Below are 17,021 nucleotides of genomic sequence, written 5' to 3' on the forward strand. Positions count from 1 at the left end.
CTAAGTACAAGCTCCTTATCAGATAACATAATTAGCGAATAGTTTTTCCCATTCTGTGGGTTGTCTTTTCACCTTGTTGATCATGTCCTTTTAAGAACAAAGGTTCTTAATTTTTTAGTGATATTAGATTTTTCTGTTTTTTCCTTTTGTTTCTTGGGTGTTTTACATATATTTTTTAATGGTACCATTTTTACTCGTTAACATTGTAGGACTGCTGAAATAATCGGTACTGATGATATAGTGAAGAATATAATTTGTTGGAGTACACAAATTATTTGTTCATGCTTTTCCTTGTTATATAACTACACTGAGAGCAGTAACCTTTGAGGTGGAGAGCTAGACCAGGATGACCTGGTTCTGAAGCTGATGCCACCTACTTCTGGGGGTGCTCAGGCCCAGTGCCCAGCAGCAGAGCCTGATGCAGGGTAGTTAGTCCTCAATAAACACTTCCCCAAACACTTAAGGGGGCAGGTGATGAGGAAGGGAGTTGGGAGGAGAAAAGACCGATGTCTTTGAGCCCCAGGATCATTTGTCCCCTGAAGCACAGGCAGCCTGGCTCTAAAACACATCTTTCCTCCTTCCTCCTCAATCAGAGCGGAAACGCTTGGGCATTGGCCAGTCTCAGGAGATGAACACTCTCTTCCGCTTCTGGTCCTTCTTCCTCCGAGATCACTTCAACAAAAAGATGTATGAGGAGTTCAAGCAGCTGGCTCTGGAGGATGCCAAAGAAGGCTACAGGTGAGTGGGATTGGGGTGAAGGCTCTGGCTGGGCCTTGGGGGCGTGGTGAGGGTTCTCCGTTGGGTCTACTTCCAGAACTGTAATTGGAAATCTATTGTATATATATTTCATGTACTTTGTAAAAAATTATTACTTTGAATGAGTAATATATTCAAAATTCAAAGAAGTCGGAAGGTTATGTAGCGAGTGAGGAGTCTCCTTATCCCAGTTTTACAGCCGTCTAGTTCCTTTCCCCACAGGCAGCCAGTATTGTTAGACTCTTGTGAGTCCTTTCTGAGAATACTTTGCTTATGTAAGCAAGAACAGACCTAGGGAGTCTCCCCACACACCTCTTTTGTTTACACAAGAGATGGCCTCCATTAGATATTATTTTGCACCTCACTTTTTCACTTAAGGCTATATTTTAGAGGTCATTCTGTATCCATTTATAAATGACTTTCTTGTTCTTTTTTTATAGCTTGTATGGTCTTACACTGTATAGATGTACCATAATTTATTTAACTAGTCTCCTATTAATAGATACTTCGGTTGCTTTCAACATTTTGCTATTCAAAAAAAAACCCAAAAACCTTTGAAGGGACACTTCTTCTCCCAAGTAAAATGTTTTCTCTGTAAGCAATTTGAAAAGGACAGAAATGTTTAAAGAAGCTGGGGGAAAATGTCCTTCAGTACAGAGACAGCCAGTGTTAACGTTCTGCCATATTATGTATATTTAGGTCATGCAAGGAATGCCTTTTTTGTCTTATTTATCATTTATAAGCATGAGCACTTTTCCATGTTGTTAAAATACTTAACCTTTTTGCCTTCTTACAGAAGTTGTTACATGAGACAAGATCATTTGAAAATCCCAATTCCCAAAGATAACCAGTGTCAATAATATTTAATATATGTAGTCTGTGCCCTTCCAGACTTTATGTGTGCATATATAGATATACATTTTACATATTTCTTTACAACAGTGGGTTTATTCTACATATAGCAGTTTGAAATATGTTTTTTCTACTTTATAATATATTGTAAACATCTCTCAGTAGTATATTTACATTATAATTTTTTTTTTTTTTTTCCCCCCGGTACGCGGGCCTCTCACTGTTGTGGCCTCTCCCGTTGCGGAGCACAGGCTCCGGACGGGCAGGCTCAGCGGCCATGGCTCACGGGCCCAGCTGCTCCGCGGCATGTGGGATCTTCCCGGACCGGGGCACGAACCCATGTCCCCTGCATCGGCAGGCAGACTCTCAACCACTGCGCCACCAGGGAAGCCCCATTATAATTTTTAATAGATTATATTATTCTTTTGTACTAAGTTACCATGATTTTTCTTAATTGCTTCTCTAAGACATTTAAATTTTTCAAAATAATGCTGCTATGAACAATTTTGTACATCTATACAATCTTAGTCTACATTTTTGGTCATTTCCCTGGTGTATGTTCCTAGAATTGAAATTTCTGAGGTAAATGAAGAAACCTACTAATTGGCATGGTCAAATGGCTTTGCAGAGAGTTCATGCCAGTGCTTGACAAACTTTGCATAAGGGACAGACAACAAATATCTTGGGCTTTGTGGGACATAAAGTCTCTGTTTCAAATACTCTGCTCTTGTAGCAGAAAGCACCCAGTGATATTTCATAAGCAAATGGGTGTGGGCAGGATGCTGTCGTTCATTCGGCCTCAGTTTGCTGACCCTTGGCAAACATTTAATGCTGGACTCATTTAGACTAGCATTAAATGTTAGCCTTCTCAAAGTATGCTTACCATTTTCTCAATAATCCATGTGTTTAAACTGTTTCATAGTTCATCTATCATCCAGGTGCATTTCCTGTCTTACAGATAAAGAAACTGTCCCAATTTCACTGGCTTGTGTTCTTCTACAGATATGGTTTGGAGTGCCTTTTTCGATACTACAGTTATGGCCTGGAAAAGAAGTTCCGGCTGGACATATTTAAGGACTTTCAGGAGGAAACCGTGAAGGACTATGAAGCTGGTAAGAGTCAAAGAGTTGGGGCTCTGCGAGCCCTGGTCATCTCAGTCTTCTCGGCCCCTAGCTCTGCCTGGGCTTGTCTGTATCATGTCATACCTCCCTCTCCTGAGCCTCTCAATTCTCAACTTCGCAGAACCAAGTCTCTCTCTACCTCTTTCTCCTCTTTCCCTGCAGGTCAGCTGTATGGGCTGGAGAAGTTCTGGGCCTTCTTGAAATATTCCAAAGCCAAAAATTTGGACATTGACCCCAAACTTCAAGAATACCTCGGCAAATTCCGACGTCTTGAAGACTTCCGAGTGGATGTGAGTGGATGTCTCTCCTCTTTCCCACCCTGATTGTCCTAGAAAGAAAACTGGACCAGACATCAGGATACCTGGATTTTGATCCCAGCTGTGCCACTAGCTCAGGGACCCTTCCTGCCCGCATTTGGACCTCAGTTTCTTTGTTAAACCGAGGGTGTGAGAAGTTGGGCAGTGAAGGCTAATTGGAGGGTGTATGGTTGCTCCTTCCTCCCTTTCCCATGGTGGATGTGGCTAAAGCATCATAATGTTCTTTCCCTATTATCTCTAACCCTCCTTGCTGCTGTGCCCTAGTTAGAGGTGATCAGGATGAGTACCCAAGGTAAATGTCTTTCTGGGGGAGGTCAGTTCTAACCCCAGAAGTTTATAAAATATGTCCGATTCTTCCCTGCTCCGCCCACTTCATCTTCTTGGAGCAGTGACTCGACAGTGACATCCAGTGGTGGGTCAAAGTTATTACTGCTGGTTCCTCTTCCGTGCTAGGTGCTTCAGGGACTCCGGAGATAAGTAAAACTTTTTCCTTCAGAGAGATTATAATGTAGTAGGGATATGCCAGTCATCTTATTCCCTTGAAACCTTTTAGCAAAAGGGCAAATAGAAGTAAATAATAGTCCTCACATTTATTTAAAAATTGACACTGATAGCGCTAGGCACTTACACTGACCTCATTTAACCTTTATAATATGAAGCAAGCAGGGTTACCGTTATCATCACTATAGCAGTGGATGAACTGGAGCCCATGGCCAGCCAGTGAGATAGTGGCAGTGCTGTTCAGGTGTCCTGACAAAAAGATGAGTCCGTTGTCTTCCATCCTTAAGGTCTTCCTCCTTTCTGGGCCTGGAGCGGGGAGTACATGGGCAGAGAATAGGAAGACCTATTGGGAGTAGAGCAAGAAGGGCTCCACTCTTGGCTCCCAGAAAGGGAAGGAAGTGTCCTCGGGGTTATTACAGGATCTTTGGCAGTGTTGAGGCTAGACTGGATCCCGGTCTGACTCTCAAGATCAGTGTCCTTTTTAGGGCCTTGAGGGGCGTGAGGCGGTCCCCAGGAGCATCTGGGCCTTCTGAGCGGAGGCATTGCAGCATATTGCATGCCACGTTCCATGTACCATCTCCTGAGCAGTGACCTCTTCTCAGAAGGGGAGCAGAAAGTTGTATGGATAAAGGCCTGGGCTTCAGAGGTCGATGGGCCTGGTCCAGATTTTGTCTTTACCAGTTAAAAGCTCTGGGACCCTTGGCAAATTATTTTTCTATGCTTCGCTGTCCTCATCTGTGAAATCAGATGGTCATGTCTACATCAAAGGGTGGTGTAGACCACCGGAGTGAATGTGCATAAACCAGCACAAGGCTTGGCCTCTTGGCATAGAGATGTGCTTAATGAAACGGGTGACTAGCTTTTAGGGTCATAAACCTATTCATCATCTACACTGGGAGGTAGGAAGTTAGGGGGTCTCTAGACAGCTCTGGCAAGGAAGGGGGTGTGGGTAGTAGTGCTCCCTCATCACCTCTGACTCCCTCCTCTGTTGCAGCCCCCCATGGGTGAGGAGGGCAACCACAAGCGACACCCAGTGGCAGCAGGAGGTGGCAGCGGCGAGGGCAGGAGGCGGTGCCCCTCCCAGTCTTCCGGCAGGCCCTCCGCCGTGGTCGGCCAACCCCCCACACCAGCTACCGGCCAGCCCATCCGAGAAGACGCTAAATGGACAAGCCAGCACTCGGACGCACAGACTTTGGGAAAGTGAAAAACCCTTTAGCCCTGGGGTTTTGTGGGGAGAAGGGATGGAGGGGGTAGGTGAGAGTCTGTGGGGGTGCCCAGTCCCAGGAGAGGGGACAGAGAAGGGACAGGCCTGTAGTCGTTAGGATGGGCCTTTGTGCTGAGTAGCAGCGTGTACACCATTTGGGCTATCAGAGGCGCCCCTGGGCAGGAGCCTCCACACACCCCTTCCCTCTTCTCTCTCCATGGCTCTTCTTCACATCCTAGCTTCTTCTGGGGGGGGGAGGGTAAGGGGGGAAATTTTTTTTATATATATATATATATACATATATATATATCAAGTTTTAAATTATTGATAGTTCGTCTGGATTACCAAAATCACTCTGCAGCCCTGCCCGCGGCTGGTAGGCCGCAACCCTGGTCCCCATCCACAGCTGCGTCCTGCTCCCCCGCCAGCCAACTATGCAGCCCACAGAAAGGCCCTGTGGGCCCCATTGCCCAGCACTGTTTCACAGAAGGCTCTGGCAGCGTCCCTGGGCCCCACGAGCACCAGCCCCTTGATCATCTGGGGCTTGCCATCACCTTGTTCTCTCCCTGCTGTCCCTACCACGCCCTCCTGCCATCTTCCGGGAGAAGGAAACCAAAGGATCTAGGAGTGGGGGTGGGGAAGGTTTCGGCCTCTCTCCACTCCCCTCCCCCCATGCCCCTTACTCCCCAGCCCAGAGAGACGCTGCTCGTACCAGAAGAGACTATTGAAAGATGATTTATTTTATTTTTCTCTGACCTTTCCATCCTTGGGAAAATGGAAAAGAAAAAAAAAAAAAAAGACAAAATCGACCATAAAAGACCAAAAAAAACCATCAGAAAACCCCCACCTAATCCACAGAAAGTGATGTCTTTCCCCTACCCTTGGAATTTTCTTGTTTTGTTCTTGGAAATAGTATTTTTTTAAAAGTTGCCTTATTGTGGAGTGGGAATCTGAAATACCCAAATGCCTGTTTTCCTCGGTGGAGTCAACTCGAAGAGCTCCCACCTTCTCTGGATGTGCCTGGGCTGGATTGACTAGAATCTGTCTCTGGATTGAGTTGCATGTACAGTGCCTCCTGCCTGTAGGCAAGAGAGTTGGGGGCGGCTCAGATCAGAGCCGTGCCCAGAATATCTCCGCTGTTGCATCATTTGAAGCTGACGTCCCGTGTCTGTACACTGCTGCCACTGTCGTGTCCTTGCTCTGCTTGCTGTTGCCTCACGCCAGGGCCCGTCCTGCCGTGACACCCTTCATCCTACCCTTGGAACGCCAAGGCCAAGTTTGCTTCAGACTGTTGGAGGACAGCGTTGGCCTGGATCTGGGACACACTCGTCCTCGGCTTGACTGTCTCCCCTACCTCAGAGGGGAAAGGTGAACACTTGGCAGCTGAGGCTTGGAAACCTTTCTTGCGTTCCCTTGATAGATCTCTGAGACCTCGAGGAGGCTTTGTCTCTTAAAAGGTGGAGAGAGATGCCGTTCTCCTCCCTTGGGCCGGGTGGGTATCCCCATCTTGCGCCCCGCCCCCTCTGCAAGCCATCTCTGCCCACCCTCCAGTTGACCCGGCCTGGGAACGAGAGATTGAGGAGGCTTTGAGGGTGGGGGGGGGGGGTCCTGCCAGTTGGAGAAGCCCTGTGGCAGGAAGGTATATGTGGACATAGAGTATACCTGACTTCTCCAGCCACTGACTGCTTGACTTGGGCTGTGAATGACAGTGGAATGGCTGGAGTCTCCTGGCATCCAGAGCTAGGGAGGGTGACCCAAAACTGACCCTCACAAACGGGGCTGGGTGCGGGTATGCCAACACGCTCACCACAGGGTGGTGGTGGTCATGTGCTCACGCCTCTTGGCCCTTGTCAACTGCTTCCTCTGTCGGGCCCTAAAGCTGGGAGTCGGAGACAGTATCTCAGGCTGGCTAGGGCTTGCCCTGTGTCTTGGGCACCTCATTGCTTTGGCCTGTGCCCTCCCCCATCTCTGGCCTCCCAGCAGTTAGTATGGGGAAGCCCATCTTAGTTCCTGTGAGCCGGTTGTCTCGAAAGCCAAGGATGAGTGTCTGGTCTCTGCTCTGACAGTGGGGTTTGAGGCCTCTCCCTGCCCAATCTGGTGCCTGCCCCACAATGTGCCAGACACTGGACGCCCTCCTCCTTCCCTTCATTGCCTCTTTCTTTCCTTTGGGTTGCTCGGCCCTGTACTGTATCCAGCACCACAGAAACCTCAGTGTTAGTCCTCTGCTGGGTTTGGGGGCACAAGGAAGCCTTGGGAGTATGGGGAAAGGCTGTTCTTATCTAGAGTTTACTCCCAGGCCAGGGGGCTGCCATCCTCTCCCTGATCCTCCCCACAGACACCCCACAAAGAGGAAGCCCCTTTTGGGTGGGGAGGTGAGGACGTCATCTCAACACAGGCTGGGGTGGGGGGGGCTTTTTTCTTCCTTTTTTTCTTTCCTTTTTTTTTTTTTTTTGTAACATGTTCGGAGTTAATGTTGCAAAGAGTAGTTTACATCTTCACTTTCTGAAGACACTTGAATTTAGGACCGATGTATCTGTGACAAGCACCATCCTCCATGGGGATCCAAGATCGGAGACACAAAGCAACAGCCTGCCCAAATCCTTCTGTTCATCCTGTTCCCTTCCAAGATTGGTCCATGCCAACACAGCCTTTGGGCATCAAACATCAGAAGGTCTGTGTACCTCGGCCCTGCTAAGGGGCAGGTTTCTCTCGTGCTCTCCTGAATCTGGGAGTAAAGGCACTACCAGGAGAGAGGGGCTGCCCGACCCTGCCCCAGCCTGGACCCCTTGGGCTCAGATCCAGGTGCAGAGCCCCCCGTGTCAAAGTTGTTATGTTTTTGTTTTGTTCTATTGTAGCTCTTTTTTTCCCTTTCCTGATGATTGGTTTTTGAAAAGAAAGTTGCTCAGAAAGCCCTGGCAGTGGGGAGGAGGGGCAGGAAGGACAACTAGCTTATAGGGAGGGTGGTGGTTTTTTGCCAGAAGCCTGGGTAGAGCGGTCTGAATCGCCTGGTGCCTCCTGAGCGGGGGGCCCCAGGTCTCTCCTGTGTGCGCAGGGCCCGGGATGTGCCCCAGCCCCACCCTCTCCTTCAGCCGTGTTGATAGCAGAGGCAGAGAAGATAAGAGCATACAGCCCATTTCTGACTGGAGAGGAAAACTTGTCACCGGCTTTGCGGAGAAGGTTCCACCTTATGCTCATAGTACGTTATCTTTACCATGTGCTAGGATATCACACTTACAAGGACAAAAAAATGTAAAATACTTGAATGAGCTTGTATTATAACATTAATATTATTGAGAGTATCTGCTTTCCAGGCTGAAGTGATTCATTCATTATTCTAGTCCTGCTTTAGTCGTTTGTAATTTGTGGTAATTATGCTTTTCTTTTTAATACAAAAAAATGTATAAAAATAAAAACTTGAAAAGGCAAAAGCCTGGCTGGTCTCCCATGAGGGGTGCAGCTGTTGGGGGTGTGGGGTGGAGCCTGGTTCTCCTTCCGACCGCAGATGCAGAGGAGCCTGCGCTCGGGATGTGCACAGGAAACCTCTGCGGGGCTCTGCCACTGTGCTGTCGGGGAGTCTGCCCAGGGCAGGGGCTCCGACACAGCTTCTACGGCTGCTAGTGCTTCCAGGTGTTTCCTCGGAGATACGGAGAGCTTCTGCCAGCCTCGAATTCATGTCCGCCTCGTGTCTCAAGTGAGATGGGGCAGCTGTAGGCAGTGCCACAGACCAGAGCGACACCATTCCAGCAGCTGGAATTCCAGGACTTCAGGCACTGGCTGTGGCTTGGCATGGTGTCAGGGCACAGCCAGGAAGATACAAGTTGCTGTGACTCCTCACTGGACAGACTTCCCTGCGGGGTATAAAGGAGGGACCAACACTCTGGCCCTGTGGAATCCAGGTCGGCCACGGAGCCCTGAGGATTGACGCCGGGGAAGGAAGGATGAGCGCTCCCACCGGGACCGGCCCCTGAGCCGCTGGTGCCTCTCCCTGGCCCGTGAGGCCAGGCACCAGCCGTGATAACAGTCTGAATGCCGGCCTGACCTTGGGGTGTCATTACAAAACTGAACGTGAGCCTTGTTTACTCATTCCCTGACAGCTGTTTGTCTCCTGGGCCTGGCACTTGACTTCCCATCTGAAATGGTTTTCCAGACAATTCCACCTTGTGTCAGGTGAACAGGAACTTTAAGAGCACCGATGGCCCGCAGGGGCCAAAGGTGAGGCTAGGAGACAGTGGGCAGGGCTTCTGCGGGCCGCTCTGGGAAGAGGAAGACATTCATTCCTTCCACAGCTTGCTGGGAATACTCTGGAAGAAGCCACAGAGTATTTCCTTGTGCTGCTGTGGCGCACAGACACCGTGTGGTCGTGATGCCGGAACGACTCACGTAGGGAGACAAAAACCCAAGTATCCACTGCAAAGGAGACGGGTTTGTTTTCCATCCTTTCTCCATTCACATGCACATTCTCTGCTGCCAGTGTTGAGACCTCGACCTTTCCTTGAGGCTATTTGGTAGCCAGTGTCGGGGCCAGGCCCAGCGACCTGCCTAAGAAAAAGGGTGAGAGAACGAGGCCCCTCGCCCCTCTGCGCCCCAGCAGTACCTCCAGGTCTACAGATGTTAAAAGGAGAGACCGCCATTCTTCCTCTTCCTCCGCACTCCTCATTCCCGACCCTCGCTCAGTGCACTGAAGAGGGACTGTTTTCCAACTGTTTGTTTATTCGTAGGACAGGTTGTGGGTGCAGGTCAGCAGCTATGAGCACGTCCAGCACTGGTGCACCAGGAGCTGTGCTCAAGCGAAGGGCATGCGGTCCCAGGGAGGGGGCTGGGCCCACCCAGGCCCGAGGAGGACGCTGCCTGCTAAGCGCCTGGTCGGCCTCTTGGGCAGGTCCTCTGGGGAGATAGGGCCCGTGGCAGGAGGTCGTCCTCTTTGATAGCTCTGCCTGGAGATGTGGCCCTATCAGATGTTAAAGTATTTTATAAAACTACAGCGGGTGGTTTTCTGGACAGAGGAGAACTGAATGTTCAGGAGAATATCAGACTTTGGAAACTATAATGGTGGCCTTGCAAATCAGTGTCTTCACGTTGGTACTGGGAGCCACAGGGTTCCTGGCAATGTCAGAAGCAGCTGAGCGAACCCAGGGTGGGGACTGCTTCCACCTGGGCAGCTCTGTGGTTTTGTGGTAGACAATAAGGTCTCATTGGAAAAGGCATTACTGCTAAAGTCATCCTGTAAAAATGGTGCTGAAACAACTGGTTCATCATTTGAGGGGGAAGTAAGGATTTTACCCGCTGTGCGGCCGTGTATTTCTTGCTTTAGTGGAGGAAGAGGGTTCTAGCTCCTTTGGTCCTGCCTCAGAGAGCCTAATTAGGGGCCTCAGTTGGGTGTCCCCAAAGGTCAGCAACTCTGACCCTACCCTCTGTGGCTAAAAGGGGGCCCCAGCTGAGCGGGGCCACAGGGTTTGGCCCTTGGTTTCCGCCTGTGGCTGAAGGTATTGAGATGTGGTCTGCGCCTCTTTTTGGTATCTCAGTTGTAATCACAGGAGGAGCTCCTGTGATTGGTATTTTCAGAGAGGGGTGATGTCCAATTGCAGTGGGGCAGAGTTGAAGTGGGGTCTTTATCACGCTGTGTGTCTGTGCGTGTGCGCGTGCGTGTGTGTGTGCGCGCGTGTGTGTCGGGAAGCAGTGGGGACTTGATCCCAGAACCGTTGCCAGGGTGTCCTGGCCCTGGCCTGAGTACAGAATGAGAGAGGCTTTTGGGGACAGGAAGGGGCAAAGCAGTATCTTCTGGTTCTCCCACCCCCTGGCATCAGGAGGAGCTATGGCTGGAGCCACACGGCCTCCTGCCACCTTTGTCATTCTCTGTCTTGGCAGGGCTACCAAGGAGTCATCTGGTGTCCCTCTCCCCTTCCACAGCAGAGGACCAGGGGGACCCCCCAGGAGCCCTGTCAAAGTGGCTTCTTCCCTCTGACTGGTCTCCATTCCAAGGAGCTATATTTTTTCGTTACGCCAATCCCTGGTCCCCTTTGGGATGATAGGGGTAGTTGGGGGAGCCCTGGTCCCCTCCTTGGGCCTGCTTTTCCAGGAGGCTGACCTCCCCCCTGCCCTCGTGGTTTGTCATCAGAGTGCGTGGCTGAAGGAGCGAGTTGGTAGGTGCGACCAGGAGGCCTCGGGCCACCTTAGCAGACCGTGCAGAGGGCACGGCTAGGATGGCACTCGGGCCGTGTCTTAGTCCATCTTCTTCGGGGGATCAGGGATGCTCTCGGAGAGCGGGGTGAAGCCCAGCAGGATCATGTGTCTCTCGTAGGCCTTGGTCTGCTTAAACACAGTGTCAGTCCCGTGGAGGTGGTCCAGCACCCCCAGGACCCCATAGCACTGGTTGAACCTGGAGGAGAGAGGAGGGTGCTGTAGGCGGGCGAGCTCACGCTCATTTCACCTGTGCCAGCCTCGCACACATTTCTGAGCCCTCCTATCCCACACCCATCCCCACCATGCTGCCCACCTGCTTCCGGTTAACCCAGGCGGTGGTGCACATATTCCTGGGGCCATTCCAGACTGAAAAGCTATGCTCTTCGTTTGGAAAGCTCTCTGTGATTTCGACGTACACAACTCAGAACCTGGGGCAAAGCCAGCTTGTTCAGGTAGGTTCTGGGACCACCTCCATCAGAATCCCCTGGAACACAACTAAATGCAGGTGCCAAGGCCTGCTCCCCCAGATGCTTTGATTCAGTGTATTTGGAGTGGAACCCAAGAGGCTGCATTTGAGGAAAGCATCTCAGGTGATTCTGGTGCAGGAGTTTCCTAGGCCACACCGACGAGCCTGGAGGCTTTCCGAGCGTGCACAGACAGCTTCTGTTGAATTGCCTACGGGAATTCTATGCATGTATGCATCTTCCTGGTAGTGCCCATGGCTTACACTAGATCCTCAAAGGGTCCAGGACCTAAATGCAGGTTAAAGACCCATAGTGGCAGGAAGATCCAATATCAGACAGAAAGAGAATGGCAAGGTGATCTGGGTCCCAGGATGGTCACCTTTGTCCCCACCTGCAGACCTCGCTCTCCACTAGACCCGCATTTGAACTGAGACACCGGTGTCTGCTGTCAGGAGCTCTAGGAGTCAACGTGGGGGCTACTGCCCAGAGACCCACAGTGGGGAGGGTTGCCTTACTTGAGATGGTGGTAGTCATGGAATTCAGGTGAAGGCAAGAAGGGTAGGTGGTAGCCACAGTGGGAGATGATGGTGATGATGAGGACCAAAGAAAACCAAATGGTGATGGAGGACAAGTGGGATCCCATGACGATGGGACCCACCATCGCCGGCAGCATGTTGGAGACCTGCAAGGAGAGGGCTGTTCGAAGAGGGGCCCAAGGGGATGGAGGGGACGCAGGTGGGTGTCCGGGAAGACTTCTTGACCCAGATCTGGGGAAGCCGAATGAGTTTCTGGACTTGATTTGCTGGACTCCTTCAGACATGAAACTTAGGACAAGTTATTAACTGTTTGAACCTCAACTTCCTCATTAGCAAAATGAGGATTTACACAGTTGTTGGGAGGATTAAATGAGATAACTTATGTTGGGCATCTAGCATCGCCCGGCATATGCCAACAACAAATGGTAGCTGTTGAATGGGCAGAAGAAAGAGCCAGTGTGATCCCGCTCTGTGCAGGAGACTACCTTAGGGAAGGGGGTTGGCGCCCGCTGCCCTTTCCTCTGGGGGAGCCGAGCTCTACTCACCACATGCTCAATAGGATGTGCGTAGAGGGAGATCACACCAATGGGAGCTGTCCACTCGTGGTGTTTCTTGTGGATTTTCTTGTAGAGTTTTGGGTGGTGAAGGAGGCTGGGAAGAGAGTTAACAGTTGATAAATCGGCCAACCTCCCTCTCCCCCTGCCCCACCAGAACACGAGAAACCAAAGGTAGGAACTGGGGTTATATCCACGGAGCAAAGTTTCACATCCAGTGAAAACACACTGGATTGGTGCTCCGACAGCCCTGCCTTGTGAGTTCTTCTGGTGACGTTGCCTCTCTCTACCTCAGTTGTATGAGCTGTAAAATAGGGAGGATGGCCAGAAAGGATTCAATCAAGGGGATGAATGGGAAACTGCCCTGCCACACACATGAACGGAGATCCCGGACCCTCGTCGGTGGTCGCACATCGTCAGCGGTGGAGCGAAGAGTTGTCTTCGTGTTAGCTAGTTAGCGGGAGGCTCTTGATGCCAGGTGCTGTTGGTCGCACCCCTACAACTCCGAGGAGGCCAGGTTTCACCCCCGTTGGTGGGTGAACCTGGGAGAGTGAGGAGCTGGCTGTGCTCAGGAAGGAAAGCGCTCACCGGTGTGCATAGTAGAACAGCACTTCCTCAGTCAGCGTGAAGACTGCCAGCTCCAGGAGGAACCAGTGGAAGGTGGGTAGCTCTCGGCGGCAGGGGTCGCCCCCCAACTTGAGGATGGGATAGAGCCAGACCATCATGGGGAAAGAGATCACAAACTGGTTGAAGAGAACCGTGTGGATAGCCTGGCGTAGTTTCATGGGGTCCACCTGCCCGGGGGGGGGGAGAAGGAAGAAAGGAGGTGGATGAGAGTGTGGGAAGTAGGTCTTTCCCTTCTAGGAACCAGGCTCCTCTGTGAGCAGCTCTCGGGAGGCCCTCGCTCGGGGCTGGATGCTAAGAGTGATGTCTGCCTGTAGCCAGCAACCCCTGAGTGCTGCCCGGCCCAGGGATGGAACCGCCTGGTAATGCCCTGCCTTTGGAAACTCCCCTCCCCCGGCCTTAGTTTCTGCCTGAAGCTGCCTGCTCCTTCCTGCTTCTGCAGCTTCCACCACCGTCCTCCCCATTTCTCTGGCCAGGCCCAACCCCACGGACTCCCGACAGGCATCTTGGGGAGCCTCCAGGGTGCTTGGAGAAGGCTCCCAGCTTCATTCCTTCTTCAGCCTTTTGGTCCCTGCTCGTCCAGAGAGCCTTGACCAGGACCAGGTGCAGAGATCAGGGTCGCCTGCCTCCTCGTGTGGTCCAGCCTCCCTGGGTGGGAGCCAGGGAGCTGCTATCTGGCCTCTTGTCCCGCTTGCTGTGAGCAGGTCTTGCTGGTTTTCAGGGTGGGGCTGTCAGGATGAGGGGCTGCCTGCGCATTCTCCCCAGAGCGCTGTGGAGAGCTGGCCTTACGTGCTCATCCCTTCGAGCCTCAAGACTACAGCCAGCGTTTCCTTGGGAACCAGTGACCCCTGACCCTTCCCTTTGTCAGAGCCCTGGAGCTCCTGGGAATAGCCCCATCTCCACAGGTCACTTGCTGGTCCCGATGAACTGGTTTGGCATTCTCAAAGGGGATTCCCTCCTGAGAACTGTCTGCAAGCTGGAGGGTTTCTGCTCCTAGGTGCGGCCGGGTTCAGCGTGGTCCTCATACTTCAGGCCTGCCTGTTCCTCTGCCTTTTCCATGTCCTGCATGTATTGATGGACCAGAATTCCTCCCATGGTGAAGCCAGGTCTGGGCAGCCTTGGTCTGAGAGCACCACAGTGGAAGCCATACACCTCTTCTAGCAGCCTTGACCAGGAGGTGAGTGTGACATGCGATTATTCACTCAGCTGATATCGAGCACCCTCTGTGTGTCAGGCAGTGTTCTATGTGCTGGGAAGGAAGCAGTGAACAAAAAGATTCCTGCCCTCACTGAGTTTATACTCTTATCGTTTTAAGTAGAATGGTCAGGGTAGGCTTCACTGAGATGGTGAGATCTGAACAAAGATGAGGGAAACAGGTATCTGGGGGAAGTGTCTTCTGGCAAAGGGAAGAGCTGGTGAAAAGGCTCCACGATAGGCCACACTCCTGGCGTACTTGGCTGGAGAAGAGTGAGGTGTGAGGTGGGGAGAAGTGGGAGGGGAGGTCAGAGAGGCAGGGAGGAGCCAGTGCGTACAGGGCCCCGTAGGCCACTTTGAGGACCTTGGCTTTTATTCCAAGAGAAGTGAGGGTCATCCCAAGGTTGTGAGCGGAGAAGTGACAGGATCTTACAGGGTTACTCTGGCTGCTGTGCTGGGAATAGACAGTAGGAGACCAAGAATACAAACGGGAAGACTAGAAGTGCTAAAGTACACATTTAAGAGGATGGTGGCAATGGAGGTGGTGGGAAAGGGCTGGATCCTGGATCCCTTTGGAAATTGCGCCAATAGGGTTTCCTGATAGATTGGATGTGGTGTATGAGGGAAAGACAGTCGTCAGGGGTGACTCCAAGGCCTCTGGACTGAAAGGCTCCCCAGCTGAGACTGGGGAGGCTGTGGGTATCAAAGGCTTTGGGGGCTGGGAAAGCAGGAATTCTCCTTGGGTCATGTTGCATTGGAGATGTCAGGGAGGCATTTGGATGTTTAGTCCTGCACCGGGAGAGAGTTCTGAGCTCGAGAGGTAAATTGGCGAGCTGTTGGCGTTGAGGCGGTTATTTAAAGTCATGACGCCGAGGGGATGAGGACAGAAGACGACGAGGCTGTGCCCTGGGCGTCAGCGTAAACAGGGTGGGGAGGTTAGGCTGGGGAGGATCCAGAAAGGAGGCTGTGAAGGGGTGAGTGGCGAGCTGTGAGGACACAGGGGGGCCTTGGCAGCCGGTATAAGAAGCTACAACAGGATGCGGCATGAGCAACTTGTGGAGACGGCCCTGGTAGGTCTAATGAGACAAGCCTGCGACAGGAGCACTGGTGACCTAGCCCAGGACAATCGTGGTGGAGCGGTGGAGGTGAAGGCCTGACGCTAGGAGGTTTCTAGAGGAGGTGAGAGGATTGTTTTGTGATTATTTTAGGAGGTGCAGGCTGAAGGATTTAGAGTTTTATGGTGTCTGAACTTAGCTTCAAATGATGAAGCAAAAAATTATAGATGCATAGATATTTATAGTTTTATATACAGAAAAAGCACATATTGTAAAATGTTTAAGACAAGACTGGAGAATCTAGGTGGTATATAAATGAGTGATCAGGGTACTACTACCTTTTCCACTTCTGTATACGTGTTTTCAATTTTTCATAATTCTGAAATTTTGGGAAAAGACAGTGGACAGGGAGAAATCAGAAACTGTATAGACAACCCTTTAAAGAGCTTTGCTGCAAAGGGGACCAAAAATATGAGTGGGAGTGAGTATGGGAGATGGACGCAAGGTTTTTGGTTTTGGTTTGGTTTTAAGCTGGGAAAAATTATAGCAGGTTTGTAATAAGCCAGAGAGTAAAATCCAGAAGAGGAAGAAAAAAAAAGGACAAAAGAAAGAGAAGGAAGAATTGCTGGAGCAACTTGCTGGAGTAAACAAGAGGTGCTGGGTGTAGCGTGCAGACAGTGGAGGAACGGGCTGGAGTAGGACCAGAGAGAGGCCACGGGCTGCAGCAGGTGGGCAGTCAGAGCGTGTGCGCAAGTGCTGCCCCCAGCCTGCGGTGGTGCACGGCTGGGGGAGCTGTCTTCTGCTTGAAGCAAGGCCACCCTCTGGGAGGAGGTGACGCGCAGAGGTGTTGAGGATCTGAGGAGGGAGGAGAGGCGTGAACTAGCCATCCAGTCCGGGAGAGTGGGAGGGTACCCAGAGCCGGGCGGCGGGGGTGGCTGGTGGTGTCCTATGAATGCCGTTGCGTTCAGGTCCCACTCGATGACCTGTTTCTGATGTCTTAGGTCAGGGGTCAGACCTTCTTGGAATGGGCCGAAGATGAAATGGCATCTGGGGCTTCCTTCTTACTTGTGTGACTACCTGAGGTGCACACAGTGTAGGAGCAGATGAGACGAGCTTTCCAAGAACAGTCTAACCTTGAACTAGTCAGTGCACCTTTCTGAACCTCAGCTTCTGCCAAATGCCACGAGACCTTCCCTGTGTGGCCCTCCATTCATGGTAGACTGTGAAGTTTATTGCGCTAGGTGATTCTCTTGAGAGCTGATGTGGCCTGGTGGTTCAGGGCACAAGCCCTGGTGTCACAAAACTTGAGTGTGAATCATGGTTCTAAGCCATGTCACATTTCAGAGCCTCTGTTTTCTCTTCTGAATGATGAAGATGTTTACAGTACTTGGCCTTGAATGTACGCATTCAGTCAGTGGTGCCTGGTAAGGAGACCTCCGTGGTCTGACAGGTGAAACGTTCTCAAGGAACAAGCCCTGCTTTTAACCCTTTGGCTCTGGTCCCTGCCTGCTGAGCTGGGCATGGAGGAGCCCCCTGCCGTCTCAAGTGAGCCAGGCCAGTAGCTCTGGTTCAGGAAGGGATGGTCCTGAAAGCCTGGATCAAGGGCACTATTTCTCAGCCACTCTGCTTTCTAGAGTGCTGGCCTGGGTAGAATTCCCTGAGA

General features: G+C 51.4%; 2 protein-coding genes across 3 annotated transcripts in view; one reads left to right on the forward strand and one right to left on the reverse strand.

The window, feature by feature from the left end:
* Window positions 1–5,337, forward strand: part of LARP1 (La ribonucleoprotein 1, translational regulator) — a 54,391-nt gene extending 49,054 nt beyond the window's left edge. For both annotated transcript variants that reach the window (XM_079916236.1, XM_079916237.1), the window contains exons 16-19: window positions 594–738; window positions 2,611–2,720; window positions 2,892–3,019; window positions 4,542–5,337. In XM_079916236.1, coding sequence (XP_079772362.1) covers window positions 594–738; window positions 2,611–2,720; window positions 2,892–3,019; window positions 4,542–4,751 — 593 coding nt within the window. In that variant the 3' untranslated portion in view covers window positions 4,752–5,337. The remainder of the gene's footprint in view (window positions 1–593; window positions 739–2,610; window positions 2,721–2,891; window positions 3,020–4,541) is intronic.
* A 149-nt stretch (window positions 5,338–5,486) lies between these two features.
* FAXDC2 (fatty acid hydroxylase domain containing 2) overlaps window positions 5,487–17,021 on the reverse strand; it is a 30,505-nt gene continuing 18,970 nt past the window's right edge. Inside the window, exons 6-9 of the mRNA XM_079916239.1 lie at window positions 13,074–13,279; window positions 12,477–12,582; window positions 11,911–12,077; window positions 5,487–11,127 (exon numbers count right to left, since the gene is read on the reverse strand). Of these exons, the coding sequence (XP_079772365.1) occupies window positions 10,971–11,127; window positions 11,911–12,077; window positions 12,477–12,582; window positions 13,074–13,279 (636 nt within the window). The 3' untranslated portion in view covers window positions 5,487–10,970. The remainder of the gene's footprint in view (window positions 11,128–11,910; window positions 12,078–12,476; window positions 12,583–13,073; window positions 13,280–17,021) is intronic.

The sequence above is a fragment of the Stenella coeruleoalba genome, assembly GCF_951394435.1.
Source record: "Stenella coeruleoalba genome assembly, chromosome: 3".
Taxonomy (NCBI): domain Eukaryota; kingdom Metazoa; phylum Chordata; class Mammalia; order Artiodactyla; family Delphinidae; genus Stenella; species Stenella coeruleoalba.